Source organism: Schistocerca americana, chromosome X (assembly GCF_021461395.2).
Source record: "Schistocerca americana isolate TAMUIC-IGC-003095 chromosome X, iqSchAmer2.1, whole genome shotgun sequence".
Classification (NCBI taxonomy): Eukaryota; Metazoa; Arthropoda; class Insecta; order Orthoptera; family Acrididae; genus Schistocerca; species Schistocerca americana.
This window is the reverse complement of record NC_060130.1, coordinates 398,894,194-398,912,594: the sequence shown is the minus strand read 5'-3', so window position 1 is coordinate 398,912,594 and position 18,401 is coordinate 398,894,194. Positions and strand designations below refer to the sequence as shown.

Sequence of the window (18,401 nt, the reverse complement as noted above, 5' to 3'; positions counted from 1 at the left end):
GTTGAATTTTATACTATTGCTTCACTTTTCTCCAGAGGCTTTTTTAATTTTATTATAAGCAGCATCTATTTTTCACATAGCACTAAGTCAATATGCTTCAATAATGTTGCGTTTCTCCTGTAGCCAATCCTGATTTACGATATTTCACTTCGTCAATTTGATTTCGTAGACTTAGCGTTCCCTTTTGTCTGCTTTACTTGCTGCATTTTTTTATGTTTTATTCTTTCATCAATTAACACACTATGTTACATGACAACGAAGGTTCCTACTAGTCCTTGTCCTTTTGCCTGATTTGCTCTCTAACGCCTTCACTATTTCAATTTTCAAAGCTACCCATTCCTCTTCTATTGCAATCCTTTCTTCTGTATCAATCACTAGTTGTCAAATGCCCCCATTGGAATTCTCAATACATTCGAGAGGAAGCAGATGAAAATGAAACCCGAAACGTGATATAGGGAAAAGAAAATGTCAGACCACTGAAAGTCCTATGACGAAACGGGACGCCTGGAGTAGACAAAATTCCTTCATAATTAATAAGATCCTTGGGAAAACAAAGCATAAGAAAATTATTCCACAGATTGAAGAAAGGCCGAATTTTTACATTTAGAGAAAACGTTAAAAAATGTTGACCTGAATACACTCCTTGAAAATCTGAATATAGCAGAGATTAAATACAGAGAAAGGTTATCTGCAACTTGTAGAAATCAGACAACAGTTATAGGAATTGTTGGATCTGAAACGGAAGCAGTAGTCGAGCAGAATGTGAGACAGAATCGCAGCCTATCCCCGATGCTGCACTGACAGAGATGTAAGAATAACCTAGGAGATTTTGGAAAGGGATTTCAAATTCAGAAAGAAAACATAGAAACTGCCAGGTCTGCTAATGAAAGTGTGTGAGGCGTAGTCAAAAGAAAACGAGACAGACAAAACAAAAGAAAGTAAGCTGTTTACTGTTTCAGAAGTAATTGTCATAGCTGTTAACACACTTATCCCACTGTGAGACAAGACGGTCAGTGCCTTCATGGAAAAATGTTTGCGGTTTCCTACGGTTCTTGATTGTACCTAGGCGTGCAAATCGACAGCCACGAATGTCTTTCTTTGGGGCACCAAAAATAAGGAAGCCGCATGGGGAGATATCGGTCCCGCATGTTGCCAAAGTCGTTTCGACTACGCTGCAGAAGTTTCACTGGAAAGTTCTTACACATCTTCCATACACTCCCAATCTCTCCCTATTTCCCTGAAGAAAGGCATTCATGACACTCGATTTGCTTCGGGCAAAGAGGTGCACACCTGAGTACAAACATGGTTAACCTAGGCAACCGGAAACATTTTTCCATGAATTCATTGACTGTCCTTTCTCACAGTTGGATAAATGTATTAACAATTATGACATTTACTTCTGCAATAATAAACACTTTACTTACGTTTTCCATCTGTCTCGATTTGTTTTGACTGTCCCTTATAATTCTGCCTGAGACGGTAAAGGACTTGGAAGGTTATCTGAACGGAATGAGTAGTGGCCTGAAAAGTGGTTATGAAATGATTAACGGCAGTGGATCAAGGGTATAGGAGTTTAGTTGAATTAAGCGAGGTAATGCTGAGGGAATTAGATTAGGAACTAAGACACTCAGAACAGGCGATTTTTACTGTTTTTTGGCAGAAAAACGACTATAGCTATATTTAAGCATTAGGACGAGTTTTTTGAAAGTATTTGTATGGACTGCAGCCTTCTACGGAAGTGTAATGTGGACAATGAACTGTTCAGAAAAGGAATAGAACCTTTTGAAATGTGGTACTAAGACGTATGCTGAAGCTTAGACTGATAAATCGAATAACTAACGAATAGGTATTGAATCGAATTGGCGAGGACATAAATCTACATCAAAATTTCGCTTAAAGAATGGAACTGGTGACAGGATGTACCCTAATGCAACAGGAACAGTCTGTTTGGCAAGAGAGGACGGTGTGTGTGTTTAAATTGTTGAGGAAGAGCAAGCCTTGACTACAGTACACTGGAAGAGATGGATGTAGTCTACAGTAGATTCGCAGAGATGATGTGATATGCTTAAGACAGACTACCGAGTAGAGTTGTATCAAACCAGTCTTCATATCAAAGACAACCACAACAACCTGTACTATTGGATTTGGTTATGTTAAGTGCAACAGGCACAATCGAAAATGTCAGTAGAGGACAATAAAACTAGAAAATGATCCTAATACACATAGGCCCGGAGCCAATGGATTGCAGAATACGATGTCTGAGGAAGTGTAGTCATGCCTGTGATACAACAGTTTTAATCTCTAAGATCATACTTACGTCGAAAACAGTATATTCGAAAATAATTGTAAAGTAATAATCTGTCCTCGTTTGATTTTATCATCATCTTGTGTACCGAAGTACTGGTAAATATGGCTTCGACAAAAAGTGTATCGGTCGTGGCTCGCCAGTGGCTTGGCTTCCCACGTTCCCCCGAACAGAACGGGTTGGATTTTTTTGTGTGGGAACATTTAAAAGCTGTGTTGTATTCCACCACTGTTGATAGTGTTGACGACCTCCGGGAACCCATTTTGAATTGTTGTCAGTGCATTCGAAACACGCCTGAATTTTTGAACGTATGTGAGCATCGGTGAGGAGAAGCGGTCGAGGCTAGCTTCACATGAGAGGTGGTCAAGTGGAAAACTTGTAATGTGTTTCCTATCGAGCGCATATCTGCAGTTTTCATCTTCGGGGACTCTATTATAAAGTAATAATGTACTCAGTCGTAATATGTTGTATCAGGAAACAATTGGTTTCCGGGCCTATGTTCATTAGAAATATTTGTTTTTCATTGTCCTCTACTCGCCCATTTAATTTGTACTTATAACAATCAAACACCACGTATAATTGTTTCTCTGCTTTCGGCAACAACTTCCTGATGCCCCACAGACGTCATATAACATCCAATATCGCCGTATCGTAAACAGCTACAGTCCTAAAACCTTCCTCGTGTCAGTTGCTACTTTCACCTCCAGTGATATAAATGGTTGTTATAATTAAATTTTCGCTACTTGAGAGGTCTTCCACGAGAAACTAGTGATCATAGGACAATGCAACTCAATGGAACCATTTTTAAGGACAACGTGTGAAAGTACTGTAATCTAGTCACTTTCTTGATGTTTCAGAATTTTTAGAATAATTTTTATTGTTTCTAATGAATTCTGCTACCAGATTCTATATATATTTTAAATTTTCAGTTAAATTTAACTTTAAAATTGAAGTCTCAGTAGTAGATATTACTTAACCCAATGGAGGTGGTATTCAGTACTGCGAGTTGAGGGCGTTACCTACAGATCGATATATCTTTAAGATGTGTTGTGAGTGAAAGTCAACAACAATGACCGAAATGTGAATTTTTATGCTTTTGTGATGGTCATAAAGTCGGTAGTACATATTATTGAAAATGCATCGATATTGCTAAGATTATGTTAAAAGGTATTTTCAGATTACACATCATTACCTCTTCAAAAAAGGAATTTTTAAAAACTTTTTCTAGGATTGGAACAATCTACCCTCTCGTCCCCTTGGTAATACACATTATTGATAATTTCCTGGTGGTGCTAGGGTTAATTTCCACATGGGAGCGTAACATCTGTTGCTTTCCAGGTTACAAATGTTGCTCAGTGTGACGACCGCCTGAACGTGAAGTTCGTACGGATACCGTTTTACAGATGTTCGCAGCAGTTGCGAACGGCGTACGATGGAAAGTTCAACAGTCTTGACGCTTCTCGTGCACTACTTGAAGATCGCACAATGCGTCCAGCATCCTCAGCCATGGCAACAGTAACTTCGCCACTAATCTGTAGCGCGATTGTCCTTCGTCTTCCCCCAGGAGCATTTCCCAAATCTTCAAATAACTCTAATTTCCGGAACATGTTCTTCTGTTCTCGTCCAGAAGTAGGAGCTCTCCGTATTCCTGTAATGGGTCGATGCTCTTGAAGAGCAGCAACACTACTGCTGTTGTTTTGATAAAACAGTCTTAAGAGTAAAACCCTACTCATATTGCCCAGATCCATGCTGACTGTCTGCAACTGTAATGCGTACTGATGCGCGGGTCCCTGGTTCGATTCCCGACCGGGTTGGGGATTTTATCTGAACGGGGACTGGGTGTTTGCGTTGCTCTCGTCATTTCGTCATCATCATCAATATCATCATAAGCATCATTCGCGACAGTGGCTAGATGGGATTGTGTAAAATTTGGACTGTTTAAAAATGTTGACTGTCTGCGACTGTAATGGATACCGATGCGCGGGTCTCTGGTTCGATTTCCGTCAGGGTTGGGGATTTTATCTGCCCAGGGACTGGGTGTCTGTGTTTTCCTCGTCATTTCAAAAAATGGTTCAAATGGCTCTGAGCACTATGGGACTTAACAGCTGTGGTCATCAGTCCCCTAGAACTTAGAACTACTTAAACCTAACTAACCTAAAGACATCACACACATCCATGCCCGAGGCAGGATTCGAACCTGCGACCGTAGCAGTCGCGCGGTTCCGGACTGCTGGCCTAGAACGCGAGACCACCGCGGCCGGCCTCGTCATTCCATCATCATCATCATCCTCACTATCATTCGTGACAGCGGCTAGATGGGATTGTGTAAATATCGGACTATGTAAAAATTGGGACTTTGTACGGGTGCTGATGACGCACAGTTGAGCGCCCCATAAACCAAACTTCATCATAAAGATGCATGTGTTTCAACCCTACGTGGAAGAGCTGGCGCCTAGCATCCAAGTCAAGACGCTAACACTACTAACAACGCAAATCCTACAGCGCACTGTCTGAACATCATTCTTATATTGTTCAGTAGCCATGCGTTAAGTAATTTTCTGTCTACATTGGCTGAAGTAGTGAAAGGTTAATTATAACGATCCTGTATACTAGCTGCGACTGCTACGAGGTCTTCAACACAACCATATCGCTTCCCAATACTAGTATCGCAAGCAGAAAAACTACTCTCGGAAACAGTTCTGACAGCTGTTGAAAAACAGTGTTCCCTGGAATAATTACAGACTTGAGAGTTTCCATTTTACAAATTATCAAGTTCAGTAGGTAACTGATTACAAGTTCTCTGAAATGTGATGAGGGGCGTATACGTGGAAAACGGCTATGGAAATGCTGCGAGATGGCATTCGTGGCACCTTCTCGATGACTGCTGGACGGAAAATGTGCAGGCTGTGGCAATAAACTCTAGTTAATAAAATAATTCTTTTACATCGATACGGGCTAAACTGCCAGTAGGTCACTGCACTTGACGCTCTGGCTCATGTCACATATCCTGACCGTAACTAAACTCCTTCACACTTACACACTACCAACGACACTTCAGCTGATGGCACCAAAACCTTAGACTTAAATACAAATCAGGAGAAGAGCTTATTTTACTCAAACCATTGCAACTGCCCGCATCTCGTGGTCGTGCGGTAGCGTTCTCGCTTCCCACGCCCGGGTTCCCGGGTTCGATTCCCGGCGGGGTCAGGGATTTTCTCTGCCTCGTGATGGCTGGGTGTTGTGTGCTGTCCTTAGGTTAGTTAGGTTTAAGTAGTTCTAAGTTCTAGGGGACTGATGACCATAGATGTTAAGTCCCATAGTGCTCAGAGCCTTTTGAGCCATTGCAACTCACTGTGACATTTTTACTCATGTTACTGAGTTAATATTTCCATTACTTAGAATCAGTCGCTAAAACTGCCATTTGGCAGAAAGGAGTCGCTTGTGCTCTGTATGATGTTAACCCTATCTATCGTGTGACAGAAAACATCACTTAACGAAACAACTGCACTTGTCTTCCACTCCTGTACACCTGTGTCTCGGTGAGTCCCTGAAATTTCAGTCTCTTTTCACACTCTTCTGTCCGGATATTATCTTAACGTCAGAAAGTAAATATCATTTCAGGTGACTGTTAGGTTCAGAATCATCATCCTACTGATTTATACAGATTTTGTTAATTCGTTTGGCGAGAAACTCTGCCGTTTATTTGTATCATAATTTATTACGTCAACGATCTTTGCATACGTATAAAATATTCACTTCACTGGTTCCAGCAGACAGACACTAATTTCAGATGTGACAATGTCCGCTACAAAGCTACGTACTGATGTATAACAGAAACAGTAACGCGCTTCGAACATAATGAAGTCAATAAAAATACTTCAATGAATGTACGTCATATAATCACATGGTAATAAACAGTGCCTATTAGTCTAGAATGAAATTTTCACTCTACAGCGGAGTGTGCGCTGATATGAAACTTCCTGGCAGATTAAAACTTGGTGCCGGACCGAGACTCGAACTCGGGACCTTTGCCTTTCGCGGGCAAGTGCTCTACCAACTCAGCTATCCAAGCACGACTCACGGCCCGTCCCCACAGCTTTACTTCTGCCAGTACCTTGTCTCCTACCTTCCAAACTTTGCAGAAGCTCTCCTACGAACCTTGCAGAACTATCACTCCTGAAAGAAAGGATATTGCGGAGACATGGCTTAGCCGCGAAAGGCAAAGGTCCCGAGTTCGAGTCTCGGTCCGGCACACAGTTTTAATCTGCCAGGAAGTTTCATATCAGCGCACACTCCGCTGTTCAGTGAAAATTTCATTCTAGAAACATCCCCCAGGCTGTGGCTAAGCCATGTCTCCGCAATATCCTTTCTATCAGGAGTGATAGCTCTGCAAGGTTCGTAGGAGAGCTTCTGTAATGTTTGGAAGGTAGGAGACGAGGTACTGGCAGAAGTACAGCTGTGGGGACGGGGCGTGAGTCGTGTTTGGGTAGCTCGGTGGTAGAGCACTTGCCCGCGAAAGGCAAAGGTCCCGAGTTCGAGTCTCGGTCCGGCACACAGTTTTAACCTGCCAGGAAGTTTCAGTGCCTATTAGTTTTCAAACAGCAATAAGCATATAATAAAAACGCTACCAAAATAGCCAGACAGACATTATTAATAAACGATTATACAAGGATACAAGTAATGATAAAAAACTGGTTTTTCCTAACATTGAACGTGGTGCTTGCTTGTGTATTGATTACTCCGTTTCAAAGAATACATCAGACGCGTTACTTGAGCGTTCTCTCAAACCGTTTGAGCACTAGTTTTATATAATCACAAGCTCACAATTACTAAAGAAAGGATACAAGATTCCTCTGTATAGTAGAAAAGGGACGAGTTGTTTGGGCTCTGGTATCCAAAGAGCGATACTTGAAGTGTATAGCTGTTGACGGAGTCCTTCAGCGCCGTACAGCAGAATCTGAAACAAGAAACGTTTATTTGCAACGACCAAAAAAAGATCAGTTCATTAGATGTAGCGTGGAGAAGGTCCTACAACAGGGACTTCCATGTCACTGTTTGCCAGTGGAACATGATGAGAAAACCGTTAATTTGAAATGGATCTCCGAAACACTGTATCAATTCTAACATAAATAATTAAAGTGCATGTTCAGTACTTAAGAGGGGGTAAAGTTTAAAATGAGTTTACTCTGTGAATAATTACTTAAGTTTTATAGGTTTGAGCTCTAGATCACAGACATGAGAAGGAACGTAAAACTATAGAAAGCTACATCAGGGGAATGGAACCCAAGTCGTACCGACAGTGGGACCAGTGTCTTGCAACTGAGCCACCTCGAGCGATCCTACATGTAAGAGAATTTGGCTTTGTTCGCTCAGGGGCAGAATGACGATACGCCACGTTAGTCCCGCTGTATTTAGCACTACTTTACTCGCCTTATTTAGTTATGCATTAAAAATGATACCTTTATTAAAGGAAACTTACACCCCTGTCTAAGAGGAAGACTTTTCTTTCGGTAATCTAAGACCCCAAAACGATGAGAATGTCTTCATGCGAGCTATCTAGTGATACGTATATAGGTACATGCCTTTCATGCCGCATAGTGAGCGCATTGAAGAGTAAACGACATCAGATTTATCGAGGACGAGAAGTGAGTTGAACCAACAATTCTGGTACTACCTCGGAGAGTTTTTCCAAGTAAGAACATGAAGAAAAGATTGGGAAGACGACCTAATGGAATGTGCACCGCTGACATTATAAAAAATACTGTAGCAACATGACGGTCGTAATTCACATAAAAGTCTAGAGGTAACCCTTGTTCGCCGGCCGGTGTGGCCGTGCGGTTCTAGGCGCTTCAGTTTGGAACCGCGTGGCCGCTACGGTCGCAGGTTCGAATCCTGCCTTGGGCATGTGTGTGATGTCCTTAGGTTAGTTAGGTTTAAGTAGTTCTAAGTTCTAGAGGACTGATGACCACAGATGTTAAGCCCCATAGTGCTCAGACCCATTTGAACCACTTTTTGAAACCCTTGTTCAGCAGTAAATGTCAAATGGCTGCTGCTACTGCTTCTGCTGACGAAAACGTTGACGATATGAAGCAGTTCTCTGATACTTCTTCTTAGAAACATTTATATTAGCTGCAAATATAACAGACAAAACTGGAGCTAAAAATATGTATGTTCCCTTGATTTAAATACTGTCTGTAGCTTTGTGTGGTGGGACTTTCATTGGTGTAATTTGATTCTTGCATTATATTTGGCTCTGAGCACTATGGGACCTAACATCTACGGTCATCAGTCCCCTAGAACTTAGAACTACTGAAACCTAACTAACCTAAGGACAGCACACAACACCCAGTCATCACGAAGCAGATAAAATTCCTGAGCCCGCCGGGAATCGAACGCGGGAACCCGGGCGTGGGAAGCGAGAACGCTAGCATTATATTTCATGTTACTGAGTAGATGAAGTTGTCATTAAGTGCGTTCCTTTAACGAGATGCTTGTGTGTGAAATTTCAAAAATTCATGAGTAAAAGAAACGAAGGAAAAAATTCTTCCAACGGACCTCCCTATTTTCGAATGAATGGTTTATTTCACTGTTATTAGTTTCGATGCTAGGCCATATTGTCAGACGGCAGCAACGATTTCTCATACACATTTCACATTTTTTTCCATAATATAAACGAATGTACTTGATTTTTCTGTTTACAAATTGCTCTACTTAACAGGCAAGGTCTATGCATTTTACTTACTTGATTGAAAGTTTTATTTTATTAATTACGGCATAGAACACTTCTTCATTAATGTGAAAAATGCTAAACCAAGAGCCAGACTGGGGATAACATGACAGACACACGTGCTCACGTCTATTACGTTTAAATCGGACGTCACACCAGATGAGTTAATTGGTTAACTGCTCTAAAGAAAAAAGTGGTGGCGTTACAGAATACTTCTACAGTTATTGCTATATGTTTTACTGTACAATGGAAACAATGAAATGTTTAATTTTTTACGTTATTAGGAATGTGGTATCTACTAATTCCTTTAAACCATAATATTTGACATTTCTTGTTAAGTAACTGACAACGGTGTATTATGCCTCTATGGCTATCTTTTTTACTGTACAATGGAAACATTGAAATGTTTCATTTTTAACGTTATCTGAAATGTAGTCTCTACTAATTCCTTTAAACGATAATATTTAGAATTTCGTGTTACATAACTAACAGCGGTGTAGTATACCAGTATAAACGTTTTCTCTACCACTACAAAATTATAGGCGTTCCATGAAATTTTTAAGAACGTTTGGTTGACTTAAATATTAGTAACTTCAATTCAAAATCTAAATTTCAGCCCGCAGCTCGTGGTCGTGCGGTAGCGTTCTCGCTTCCCACGCACGGGTTCCCGGGTTCGATTCCCGGCGGGGTCAGGGATTTTCTCTGCCTCGTGATGGCTGGGTGTTGTGTGCTGTCCTTAGGCTAGTTAGGTTTAAGTAGTTCTAAGTTCTAGGGGACTGATGACCATAGATATTAAGTCCCATGGTGCTCAGAGCCATTTGAACCAATTTTCATTTTTTTTTTTTTTTTTAAATTTCAAATATCTATCTATGAAGCCCATGACACCTGCTGTTTAATTAGTAGCATATTTTTTACGTTTTCTTTAGGAAGATTCCAAATTGCAAAAATACCTGTAGGTGTCAAGGCCATTTTTCTCACTTAGCATGAAATCCAATCTTTTGAACTGATGAATGTATCGCTACAGTTGTTGCGGCACATATACGGTACTGCTATTCTAATGTGTGTGTAGTGCCCTCAGATTCCTTTAAGAGGTGTAGATCTTCAAAAGTAATAAAATATAAAGTTATTCATATTCTATCGTAATAGCAAATCGTAGTTTTTGTCCGTTTTTTTCCGACATATTAAGTGGGACGTCTAGAATATCCTTTTTTATACAGTACAGTTGTCCTGGTGTTAGCTTGTCTGTTTAATTGCTTGGACTAATATTTGTCCAGATTTACTTTTAGCGGGAAATGTGATTATCATATTGCTTTCTGTGCAGGTACGCATGTTTAGTGATTAAGTCCCAGATAAGGCGTGCTCATCATGTTTTATGTTACATTTGGTTTTCTTATTGCTATAGCTTTTGATTTTTTAGGGAAATTTGCCAGTTATTTTAGATGTGTAGTAATTTTTTTATGAGAGGTTTTGATTGTTTCTACCTCTTGCCTAGGGCTATTAAAAGATGAACATCATCAAAAATAAAACATGGGTGATGGAATAAAGTCGATTTAATTCAGGCGAAAGTAGGGTTTATTACAGAGTGAAATAGAAAGAGTATCAGACGAGTTTTGTTGTTTGGGGAGAAAGATCAATAACGATGGCCGAATTGAAGGGGATACAAAATGCAGACTGGTAACAGCAAGTTTAACATCTAGTATATATTTAAGCGTTAGAAAGGTCTTTTCTGAAACTATTTGTCTGGATTGCAGTCTTGTCCGAAAGTGAAGGGAAATGGATAGGTTAAAGTTGGATATAGTGGGAATTAGTGAAGTTCGGTGGTAGGAGGAACAAGACTTTTGGTCAGGTGAATACAGGGTTATAAATACAAAGTCAAATAGGGGTAAAGCAGGAGTAGGTTTAATAATGAACAAAACAATAGTAATGCGGGTAAGCTACTACAAATAGCACAGCGAACGCATTGTTGTGGCCAAGATAGACACGAAGCCCACGCCTACGACAGTAGTACAAGTCTACATGCCAACTAGCTCTGCAGATGAAGAAGAAATTGAAGAAATGTATGATGAGATAAAAGAAATTATTCAGATAGTGAAGGGAGGCGAAACTGTAATAGTCATGGGTGACTGGAATTCGATAGTAGGAAAATGAAGAGAAAGAAACGTAGTAGGTGAATATGGATTGGGGGCAAGGAATGAAAGAGGAAGCCACCTGGTTGAATTTTGCACAGAGAACAACTTAATCACAGCTAACACTCGGTTCAAGAATCATAAAAGAAGGTTGTATACATGGAAGAAGTCTGGAGATACAGACAGGTTTCAGATACATTATATAATGGTAAGACAGAGATTTAGGAACCAGGTTTTAAATTGTAAGACATTTCCAGAGGCAGATGTGGACTCTGACCACAATCTATTGGTTATGAACTGTAGATTAAAACTGAAGGAACTGCAAAAAAGTGGGAATTTAAGAAGATGGGACCTGGATATACTGACTAAACCAGAGGTTGGACAGAGTTTCAGGGAGAGCATAAGGGAACAATTGACAAGAATGAATGTGATTTGAAGAGAAGTAATAAAATGAGCTCTAACATGGAAAGTAAGCGTTCCCGGACACATGTCCACATAACATATTTTCCTTCTTTGTGTGTGAGGAATGTTTCCTGAAAGTTTGGCCGTACCTTTTCGTAACACCCTGTATACTCCCTCCACCTCCCTGCTTTCCCTTCTTTGCTTAGAACTGGGTTTCCATCTGAGCTCTTGATATTCATACAAGTCGATATCTTTTCTCCAAAGGTCTCTTTAATTTTCCTTTAGGCAGTATCTATCTTACCACAAGTGAGATAAGCCTCCACATCCTTAAATTTGGCCTGTAGCCATGCCTGCTTAGCCATTTTGCACTTCCTGTCGATCTCATTTTTGAGACGTTTGTATTCCTCTTTGCCGGCTTCATTTACCGCATTTTTGTATTTTCTCCTTTCGTCAATTAAATTCAATATTTCTTCTGTCATTCAAGGATTTCTACTAGCCCTCGTCTTTTTACCTACTTGATCCTCTGCTGCCTTCACTACTTCATCCCTCAAAGCTGCCCATTCTTCTTCTACTGTATACATGCATCCACCCTCCGTCGCATGGAATCCCTGATGCGCTGATGCAGCCCTGGAGAATGTATCCTCGCTAACGGAGGACATTTTGAACATTTCCTGTAACAAAGTGTTTGAAATCACACTGGTACGTTCTGTTGCTGTGTGTTTCCATTCCATGATTAATGTGATTTGAAGAGAAGTAATAAAATGAGCTCTAACATGGAAAGTAAGCGTTTCCGGACACATGTCCACATAACATATTTTCTTTCTTTGCTTGTGAGAAATGTTTCCTGACAGTTTGGCAATACCTTTTTCTAACACCCTGTACAGAGGGTCTATACAAGGGCGATGTACTTGAGGGCAATGTTATAGAAATGGAAGAGGATGTAGATGAAGATGAAATGGGAGATATGATACTGCGTAAAGAGTTTGATTCCATTGGAACTACTGACAGCCTTGGGAGAGCCAGTCCTGACAAAACTCTACCATCTGGTGAGCAAAAAGTGTATGAGACACGCGAAATACCCTCAGACTTCAAGAAGAATATAATAATTCCAATCCCAAAGAAAGCAGGCGTTGACAGATGTGAAAATTACCGAACTATCAGTTTAATAAGTCACGGCTGCAAAATACTAACGCGAATTCTTTACAGACGAATGGAAAAACTGGTGGAATTCGACCTCGGGGAAGATCAGTTTGGATTCCGTAGAAATATGGGAACACGTGAGGCAATACTGACCTTACAACTTATTTTAGAAGCTAGATTAAGAAAAGGCAAATCTACGTTTCTAGCACTTGTAGAGTTAGAGAAAACTTTTGACAATGTTGACTGGAATACTCTCTTTCAAATTCTGAAGGTGGCAGCGGTAAAATACAGGGAGCGAAAGGCTATTTACAATTTGTACAGAAACCAGATGGCAGTTATAAGAGTCGAAGGGTATGAATGGGAAGCAGTGGTTTGGAAGGGAGTGAGACAGGGTTGTAGCCTATCCCCGATGTTATTCAATCTGCATTTGAGCAAGCAGTAAAGGAAACAAAAGAAAAGTTCGGAGTAGGTATTAAAATCCATGGAGAAGAAATAAAAACTCTGAGGTTCGCCGATGACATTGTAATTCTGTCAGAGACAGCAAAGGACTTGGAAGAGCAGTTGAAGGGAATGGACAGTGTCTTGAAAGGAGGGTATAAGATGAACATCAACAAAAGCAAACCGAGGATAATGGAATGCAGTCGAATTAAGTCGGGTGACGCTGAGGGAATTAGATTAGGAAATGAGACACTTAATGTAGTAAAGGATATTTGCTATTTGGGGAGCAAAAAACTGATGATGGTCGAAGTAGAGAAGATATAAAATGTAGACTGGCAATGGCAAGGAAAGCGTTTCTGAAGAAGAGAAATTCGTTAACATCGAGTATAGATTTAAGTGTCAGGAAGTCGTTTCTGAAAATATTTGTGTGGTGTGTAGCCATGTTTGGAAGTGAAACATGGACGATAAATAGTATGGACAAGAAGAGAATAGAAGCTTTCGAAATTTGGTGCTACAGAAGGATGCTAAAGCTCATATGGGTAGATCACATAACTAACGAGGAGGTACTGAATAGGATTGGGGAGAAGAGGAGTTTGTGGCACAACTTGACTAGAAGAAGGGATCGGTTGGTAGGACATGTTCTGAGGCATCAAGGGATCACCAATTTAGTATTGGAGGACAGCGTGGAGGGTAAAAACCGTAGAGGGAGACCAAGAGATGAATACACTAAACAGATTCAGAAGAATGTGGGCTGCAATACGTACTGGGAGATGAAGAAGCTTGCACAGGATGGAGTGGCATGGAGAGCTGCATCAAACCAGTCTCAGGACTGAAGATCACAACAACAACGAAAGTTAAACGTGTTCGACAAACAGTTCATAATAGACGAGAATAAAACGTTTTGAAATACGGTACCATAGAAGAATGTTGAATGGATAACTAATGAAGGGATGCTCAATAGAATTTGGGAAGAAAGAAATTAATGGCACAATTTCATTAAAAGAAGGAATCGGTTGACAAGATACATCATAAGGTATTCAGGACTCGTTAAGTTGTTAATGGAGGGAAGTGGTGATGGGTTAATAATTATAGAGATAGACCGAGACCTGGCCACAGGTGAGGTGGTTCAAATGGCTGTAGGTTACTGTAGATATGCAGAGATGAAGAGACTTGCTCAAAATGAGCTATCGTAAAGATTTGAAACAAACAATTCTCCGGATTCAAGACCGTCCGTGTAGAACAAGATGGTAACGACGCCTGTTGACAATTTGTATGATTATATCGTTAATTATACACAGGACGAGAAAATAGCAGTTTGTTACCTTAATTTTGGACACCAGTGTAGATAGGTGCTAAGATTTGCAGGTCAGGAAAGTGCTTTGGAAAGTGGGGGCGGAAGGGAGCGGTCTGGCCGGCCGCCACAGCATGTTATGTTGGTCCACACAGTAGAAGAATTTTGTTTAATGAAATAGGAAATTTTATAAATCGATTTCGTTCCTTGGCAACCTATGAAGACTCTTAGTCAGAGCAGGCATACTCATTATAACAGAATTTTTGTGCTCGTAACTCGAACGAAAGCTTAACGCCACTGAATGAAACTTTGATGTGAAACCACAGTTTTATCCTAAGGGCTGGTGTACACGCCTGCGGCTATCTGTGACAAGGAAGCGGCTCCTCTGCTGTGCGCCGACTACGTCGGCATCTACTTTAAGCCGGGGGGTTGTATTTTACAAAGAATGAACCTAAATAAGGTTAAAAAATTTTGTCCTCACTTACTCAGTAGTTGCTGCTATCTTGTTCAGAACTATATGTAATTTTTGTTATATGTAATATTTGTTATTGTCAAGGCGTATACCGTTTCTTTACATCGATAGATTCTAAAACGTATGAAGTCGATAAAGAAAACACGGAATTATTGACTGAGTGCACTGAACAATATTGTTTTGCGCTGTCCTATAGACGTGGAGCCCTTCCAGTTTGACTCACATGCAACAATACTATTTCTGTTCTTAAACTGTCAACTTAAAGCAACACTACCAAGCAGGTCATCGGCAGTTCCATAAAAATTTCCTCTGGTTAGAGAAGCTCGTCATGAAAAACACTAGGAATACCAAGCTTCCTGCAGAAAAACAAAAGAATCTACTGAAGCAGCTTTGTGTATGCGTTGGACATTTAATAAACACCAAAAGCCATTTTACGGCTCTGAGACAGTGAAAAAAATATGTCGTAAGTGGTCGCAGCACTTTCTGAAGACAAAAAGATTGCTGTGACCGTATTTCAAGGCATTACACTGTCTGCACGAAGCAATAAAATAAGGACAGAAAATTGGGCTGCTGGCAGTAACAGTAGTTTTCTCGATGTTCTACAGAAGATGCTTTGCTACGTCACAGCACTTGATGAATCGTGTGACATCGCTGATGAAGAAGAAATCTATTCTTACGTGTGATATCTGTACATTCAAAGCAAAGAATGCACGGAAGAATTAATGGCAATATTTCCGTTTAAAGGCAAGACTCGCAGAGAGGATTTATTCAAGTTTTTTTATGAAATCACGAGAAAATCACACATTTGTTAGGATAAAATGGTATCTCTCTCAACTGACGGAGCCCCAGCGATGATTGGGAGAGAAAAGGGATCAGTAAAGAGAATCAAGAGTAAGAGTGGTGAGCTACTACCTCATCAGTGCGTAATTCACTATGCAGCCCTCTGTACAAAATTAAGTCCCACTCTGAAAGAAGTAATGGACAGCTTGACCAAGTCGATTACTTTTATGAGGTTCTTTACGCCCTTCAGTATAGACAGTTCAAAGACTTTCTGAGTGTGATTTGGCGCATCATGACTTACTGCAGCAAAATATTGGTCGATGGCTAAGTATGGGTCAATGATTGAACGGTTTTGGCGAATAAAAGGAGAAGTAACCTCCTTCTTAGATAACGTGGATACACAAGAAGCAAGAAAACATCTGCAATTCCCAGTAAACAAACACTTCCAGAAAGGCGTTAAGAAACATTTAAATTCTCTCAGTACCGAGCTACAAGGACATCGGAAGTTAATATGTGATCTCATACAAAGTGTGTCTTCTTTCCGTCACAACCATGGTATCTTTGAAAAGATATTTCAGGTCAATAATTTACTTACTTTCCAGTAATTTTTTAATGTGAAAATAATTCTCAAAGAGACATTGCTGTATTTCCAAATTTTGTGTTAGATCTTAGAAAGTAATCTGCAGCAGCGTTCCAAGACTTTGCGGAGATGGTCACGATTCTTAAAATCGCTTTTTGAAATCTCTCCAGCTGCAGAATGGACTGATGTGACTGGGAAGTTCTTTCACTTTGCAGAGCTTTTACTCTTGATGGTGATAGCAGAGTCCGAGGAAGACAGTTCCTTGTAAAAGTATGAAACTGCAGCCATCGAAGAATTTTGGAGAACACATGTCCTAGAAAAGGAAAATTGCAAAAATATTACCATTTGCTAGCTACTACACTGACAAAAAGGAATCGCAATATCATAAAATAATCAATGTAAGGTAATGAAGTTTCGGGAATACATTTGACGTGTTAACATATTTAAGTTATTAATATTGCAAGACAACATATTAATGTAAGAGGTAGATGAGCCATTGCAAATGAGATATGCTGTTACATTAATAACCAGGGTTACCACCAGAATGTTGAATGTAAGCATGGAAACGTACATGCATTGTCTTGTATATGTGGCAGATCTCAGTTTGTGTGAGGGAGTTAGATTCCTGTTCCACTTGGTCGATCAATAGAGGGACGGTCAATGTGGTTGTGGATGACGCTGGAGTTATCGTCCGATGATGTCCGATATGTACTCGATTGGAGACAAGTCTAATGACACGGTAGGCCAAAGCAACATATCGACACTCAAAAAAGCATGTTCGATTACAACTGCAGTATGTGGATGAAAGTTATACCGTTGTAAAACACTCGCGGGAGAGCTGTTCACGAATGGCAGTATAACAGGTCGAATCACCAGATTTGCAGTCAGCGTGCGTGGGGCAACGAACAGAGTGTTCCTCCTGTCATACGAAATCGCACCCCAGACCATAACTGCTGGTGTAGGGCTAGTGTATTTGTGCCACAGACAAGTTGGTTGCAGGCGCTCACCCGCCTCCCTTCTAACCAACACACGACCATCACTGACACCGAGGCAGAACCGACTTTCAACAGAGAATACGGCAGACCTCCACTACCCCTCCAATGAGCTCTCACTTGACTCCACTGAAGTCGCATATGGCGGTGATCTGGGGTCAGAGGAATGCACGCTAAGGAACGTCTGGCACGGAGCTGTCCTTGATGTAACCGTTTTGCAACAGTTGGCTGTGTCACTGTGGTGCCAACTGCTGCTCAAATTGGTGCGACGGATGCAGTGCGACGCGAGTCCTTCTCGGTAGTGCCACATGGCCGTCAGAAGCCCGGTCTTCTTCAGACCATACATTCCTACGATCACCGCTTCTAACAATCAGGTATAGTTCCTACATTCCCGCCAAGACTTTCTACAATATCGCAGAAGGAACATCCAGCTTCTCGAAGCCCTATTCCGAGACCTCGTTCAAACTTAATGAGGAGTTGAAACGGCGTCCTTGTCGCCTTAAAAGCATTATTGACTAACAACAACTCACCACATCCAATCGCAAAGGTAACTACCGCTTTCTACAGTTACAGCGTGTATTTAAAGCAAACCTGATTTTCATCCTCATAGTGGCGCTACTAGTGTCACTTTCATACGACTCGCGCCAAATCTGAATAGACGTCATGTTTCAGATGTGAAAACAAGCTTACCAACTTTCGTTTATGGCGCACAACTCGTGTTTCGCTTTTTTTTCCCGTCAGCGTGTGTTGGGCTCCACATATGTTTATGGAGCTTCATTTTCAAAGAAGAATTTTTTGAAGTACCAATATCCAGCAAGATTAACGGCTGCCGACGTTATAGACACTATTTGCGTAAGCTGCTCCCCGTGTGGACCTAGCTTTAAAAACTGGGTCAGGACCGGAAATGTAATTCCTCACACTGACTTTTGAATACAGTTGTGCCTATTTATTGTATCTCACCTTATTTTGTGGGTGAAAATTAAAATTAAAGTTAATAATGAATACGGATTTATTTTTCTTTGGACCTCGATAAACCATCAAAAGTATCCGGACCCCACCTAAAACTACTTTCCGACACCTGCGCTAGCGATTCATGGGCAGTTTCCTTACAAAGGTAATGCTCGACTTTCTGCTCCGTCTCCGGCTTG

At 40.7% G+C, this 18,401-nt stretch overlaps 1 protein-coding gene across 1 annotated transcript in view; it reads right to left on the bottom strand.

Moving 5' to 3' along the window:
• LOC124556047 (cytosolic carboxypeptidase 6-like) overlaps positions 1 to 18,401 on the bottom strand; it is a 455,209-nt gene that overhangs the window by 14,897 nt on the left and 421,911 nt on the right. Inside the window, exon 6 of the mRNA XM_047130080.1 lies at positions 7,150 to 7,262. Coding sequence (XP_046986036.1) covers positions 7,150 to 7,262 — 113 coding nt within the window. The remainder of the gene's footprint in view (positions 1 to 7,149; positions 7,263 to 18,401) is intronic.